This window comes from Dipodomys ordii, unplaced genomic scaffold (assembly GCF_000151885.1).
Source record: "Dipodomys ordii isolate 6190 unplaced genomic scaffold, Dord_2.0 Scaffold177, whole genome shotgun sequence".
In the NCBI taxonomy this organism is placed as follows: Eukaryota; Metazoa; Chordata; class Mammalia; order Rodentia; family Heteromyidae; genus Dipodomys; species Dipodomys ordii.
Genome location: NW_012267393.1, coordinates 225957 through 230571, shown reverse-complemented (window position 1 = coordinate 230571; position 4615 = coordinate 225957). Strand labels below are relative to the sequence as shown.

Below are 4615 nucleotides of genomic sequence, written 5' to 3'. Positions count from 1 at the left end.
GGAGCTTATTTCATAGTTAAGCCTCCAGGCTGCTCCCCAAGTCTGGAGAAAGGAGCTTGACTTTTTAACCTTGGACACCACCATTGAAAGTCATTGCCTCTCTAGGCCGCCCGCGGCAATCACGCTAGGGGGGGGCGTGTCTAGCAGAGGCGTGGCTCTGTGTAGCCCCGCCCACACACCCCTCCGGCAGGTCACGAGCCGGGTCGTGCTCCGGTCTCTGGCGCACGCGCCGCCCGGACACTCAACTGCGTCACGCTCGCCCTGACCCCGCCCCCTCCGCCTCGCGTGCCGCGCGAGCGCGCGCGCGCATAGCGCAGCGCCGCGCCACACTGCCCGCAGGCGGGGCGGGCCCTTGCGGCCCAGGCCCTGAGCCCGCCCCGGCCTCTCACTCTATGTAAAGACCGGCGGTGGTGCGTGAGCCAAGGCGGTGGCTGAAGCGCGGAGAAGCTCGCCGGGTCTGCTTGGGTGGGAAAGGGGTCTCTCCGGGTGCGTTCCTCGCTCGCTGCGTCGGACAGTGAGGTGGTGGCCCACGCGCAGGCGCACATCCCCGCCCCCGCCTCCGCCCCCCCCCTCTGCTGCACGCCGCCCCGACCCCGGGACCCGGCGCTGCGGGACGCTTAGGACGGCGGCATGCGTGACTACGAGGAGGTGACTGCCTTCCTGGGCGAGTGGGGACCCTTCCAGCGCCTCATCTTCTTCCTGCTCAGCGCCAGCATCATCCCCAATGGCTTCAATGGTATGTCCGTGGTGTTCCTGACGGGGACCCCGGAGCACCACTGCCGGGTGCCGGACACGGCGAACCTGAGCAGCGCCTGGCGCAACCACAGTATCCCGTTGGTGCGGCAGGATGGCCGCGAGGTGCCGCACAGCTGCCGCCGCTACCGCCTGGCCACCATCGCCAACTTGTCGGCGCTGGGGCTGGAGCCGGTGCTGGACGTGGACCTGGAGCGGCTGGAGCAGGAGAGCTGCGTGGATGGCTGGGAGTTCAGCCGGGACATCTACCAGACCACCATCGTGACCGAGGTAGGTGGCAGTCTCCCGCTCGGCCTCTAATCGGAAGGCACCCTTTGGGGTCTCTGAGCACCCCCACCCACCCAATCCGGTGCGCGATGCATGGATGGATGCTGGCACTCCTCCCCCCCCCCCCTTGGCCAGTACCCTGCTGAAAAGCATTCTCCAGCCTGGTGGCCCAGGAGCACTTTGACCAGGTGATCTCCATCCAGAGCGGGCATCTTAGAGCACAGGGGTCGTGTTGGACACTCCATCCTGATGGCCACATAGGATGTGGCATCCAGAAGGGCTTTGGCTTTATCTAGGAGATGCTGTAAAACCCTGAGTTGGGATTTTTCTCTAGACCGTAGCCCAAATGAGGAGGCCAGGATTTGGACCAAAGTGCGGTCATCATTTTTTTCTTCTTCTCTTAGCATCAGTCCAGGAAACAAACCAAAAAAAAAAACAAAACTCCCCATTTTTCTGTTCTGGTCCTGGGGCTTGAACTCAAGTCCTGGGTGGGTGCTTTCCCTGAGCTTTTGTGCTCAAAGCTAGCACACTACCACTTTGAGCCACATCTCCACTTCCAGCTTTTTAGTAGTTAATTGGAGATAAGATACTCACACTGCTGGGTGCCTATAATCCAAGCTACCCAAGAGGCTAAGACCTGAGGATTGCTGTTCAAAGCCGCAGATTTGTCTGTGAGAGTTATTTCCAATAAACCACCAGAAAATGGAAGTGGCACTGTGGCTCAAGTGGTAGAGGGCTAGCCCTGAGGGACAATGCCCAAGCTCAGAGTTCAAGCCCCCTGACCTACAAAACCGAAAAGACACAGACTTTCTTGCTGGCTTTGAACCATGATCCTCAGATCTCAGCCTCCTGAGTTAGCTACAGTGCATGGCTGTTTCCAAAAATTTTAAAGTAAAGGTATATGCACAAAATGTTCTTCCCTTCTTTCTCAAATTGCTTCTTCCCTCACTACTCACTCTAAAAGGAAAGTTTGGTCATGCTCCTGGAAGAATTGTTTTCCTTTAGGTCAGGATTGATTTTTTTTTTAAATCAGTCATGGGGGCTCAACTCTTGGCTTGGGTGCTGTCCCTTAGTTCTTCAGCTCAAGGCTAGCACTCTACCACTTGAGCCACTTCTGGCTTTTTTCTGCTTATGCGGTGCTGAGGAATTGAACCCAGGGCCTCATGCATGCGAGGCAAGCACTCTACCACGGAGCCACCTTCCCAGCCCTCATTATTAAGTACACATCCATTTGAAGATCTGTTCAGGGTGGTTTATTGGCCTGGAGTGCTTTCTATGGTTTTTTGAGCCGGGTATAGTTAGGACATATAATAACCTTCAGTTTGTCAGAAGCGGGAGAAGCCATTCCATTCTCCAGCCCCTTGGATTTTCCTCTTGGGTGACATTGTCTGTCCTCTGTGAACTTGCAGTCATTCAAGCTGGCAGCATGGCATGTTATTAATGGTGCATGAGGATGCGTTTTGGGATTCACTTGTGCATTGACACTAGTTCTTTGGAGTCAGCAGTACAGAGTAAGCAAGGCAATGAAAAGAACCTTCCTTGATGGGTATCACACCACAGATTCAGTGTCAGGATTGGGGAGATTCAAAAGTTAGAATAGGCTTCTTAGAGGAAGAGGCCTCTCAGTGAGTCCAGGGTGCTTCCCTCAGTTAGGCCCAGATGATCTCTCAAGAAACTGGCAGGAGCAGAGGGAAAGGAATGACAGAGAATCCTTGGGTCCTCATAAGGCATCTAACCCTCCTGGAGCTGCAGAAAGCCTGTCAGAGACTCTGGCGGCCCTGGGTAGGTTGCTTGTGGGGCTTGTCACTCTTCCAGAATAGAATCAGAGCTACCACAGAGACCTCACTGTGTGTACTGTGGGTTTTCTCTATGTGTTTGGAAGTTTGATGTTTTCTGCACCTGTGCCTGCTTCCTCCACAGACAAGTAGTAAGGGACCCAAGCCCCATGGGGATTTCTCACCCAGTGACGTCATTCCAGTGCCTAGAAGGCCTCACTAATTGACAAAAGAAGTATTGAAAGGAGGCAGCCAGCTATGGCCCACGTGTCCTCAGACAATGGGAATTAGAACCCACATCCTGGGTTCTGGTCTCACAAGTGAGTCTGTTACCAGTGAGAACCGTGACAAAGGAGGTTGGCTCTGGGGTTGGCATAGTTCCTTCAGATTCTGCTCATGGCTGGCCCAAAGAAGAGGCAACTCAAAAATCAGCTTGCGGCATGTTTGGGGTCTTCCCCTGACAAGGAGTGTCCCCAAGCTTCCTCTAGTTGAACTCTGGATCCCTACCCTTCTGACCTTGCTTGCTGCCAATGTCAGTCTTGACTGTTTTCTACATGTTTAGACTTTATTCTGCTGTCTTAGCAGTTTCGTAAGAACTGTGTGGCCTTTCACCTACTTACAGGTTGTCAGTCTTTGCAGGGAGGGAAGATTAATACTTTACTGAGCTCTTTGTTTGGGATGCTGGAATGGCTGACTTGAAGTTCAAGGCTGCCTGTGTCTCTCAAGTGACCAGTCCCTGATTGAAGCTGCTGCATCATCAATCTGATGACTTTTTCTAAGGTCTATTTTCTTTCGACCCAGACCTGACTTGCTGACCTCCGCAGTAGTTTAGCGCCTGCTAAATGTCTCCACGCCTGCCCTCTGTCCCAAATCAAACATAGAAGTGTTTTTAAGTGTAGTGGTATTGAATTGCCATTCACGTGTGTGTGTGTGTATGTGTGTGTGTTTACAAAAGACTAAAACTTCAGGTCTCTTGTTAGATTTTTTTCTTTTTTTTCAAATTAAAATACATACATGTAGTAACTAAACTTCGCAGAAAATCAGATCGTTGTGTCTTTAGTTTTTCACATAATGCTAGATGCAAGAGAATTTTCCAATCAAGTCATTTTTTTTAACTAAATAGGTTAATGAATAGTTTACAAAATGTTCTCTAAAGTTTAAGAAGAAAAAAATGGGGGGGGGTGCTACTCTAACTCAGAAGGGAAAATTGGAAGCAACCCAAAAAAAAGTATTGACTGGAATATGTTAAGAATATTCTCCATGTGATTCTCTATCCCTTTAGTAGAGCTTGGCACTTTGTATCTAAAACCAGGCATTGGGATTGGCAGAGAGAAGGGAACACTTTCTGAAACACCCACCTTTCAAAAATAGTTCTGTGATCTGCATGCTGCTAGGCCAGCCCCTTCTCTGTTTCTTTATTCATCATTCATCTCTGGACCTTCAGAAAACCATCCCAGCCATCCTGCAGTGCTTCTGGGTACAGGACTGACTCCTTCTTTGGGAACCTGGGTGATTTCTCATGCTGCTGGGCCACCTGTTGTTTGGTTTTGCTGTAGCCCAGCCCAGCCTGTAGGCAGAAAGTTTCCTTTAGAGACTTCAGGGCTTCCAATGCCTATGATTTGAGACTCTTTTCAGCTGAACCCTAGCAGTTCTCTGTACCTCCTTGCTCCCTGTTTGTCTCTGATTTCTAGTCCTCGCTTTTTTTTTTTTTCGGTTGGTTGTGGGGCTTGAACTCTGGGCCTGGGTGCTGTCCCTCAGCTCTTCAGCTCAAGGCGAGTGCTCTACCACTTGAGCCACAGCGCCACTTCCGGTGTTCGAGT

General features: G+C 51.7%; 1 protein-coding gene across 1 annotated transcript in view; it reads left to right on the top strand.

Annotated features, from left to right (window-relative positions):
• The first annotated feature begins 403 nt into the window (after window positions 1-403).
• The window catches only part of Slc22a5 (solute carrier family 22 (organic cation/carnitine transporter), member 5), a 33250-nt gene continuing 29038 nt past the window's right edge, over window positions 404-4615 (top strand). Inside the window, exon 1 of the mRNA XM_013033808.1 lies at window positions 404-1023. Coding sequence (XP_012889262.1) covers window positions 631-1023 — 393 coding nt within the window. The 5' untranslated portion in view covers window positions 404-630. The remainder of the gene's footprint in view (window positions 1024-4615) is intronic.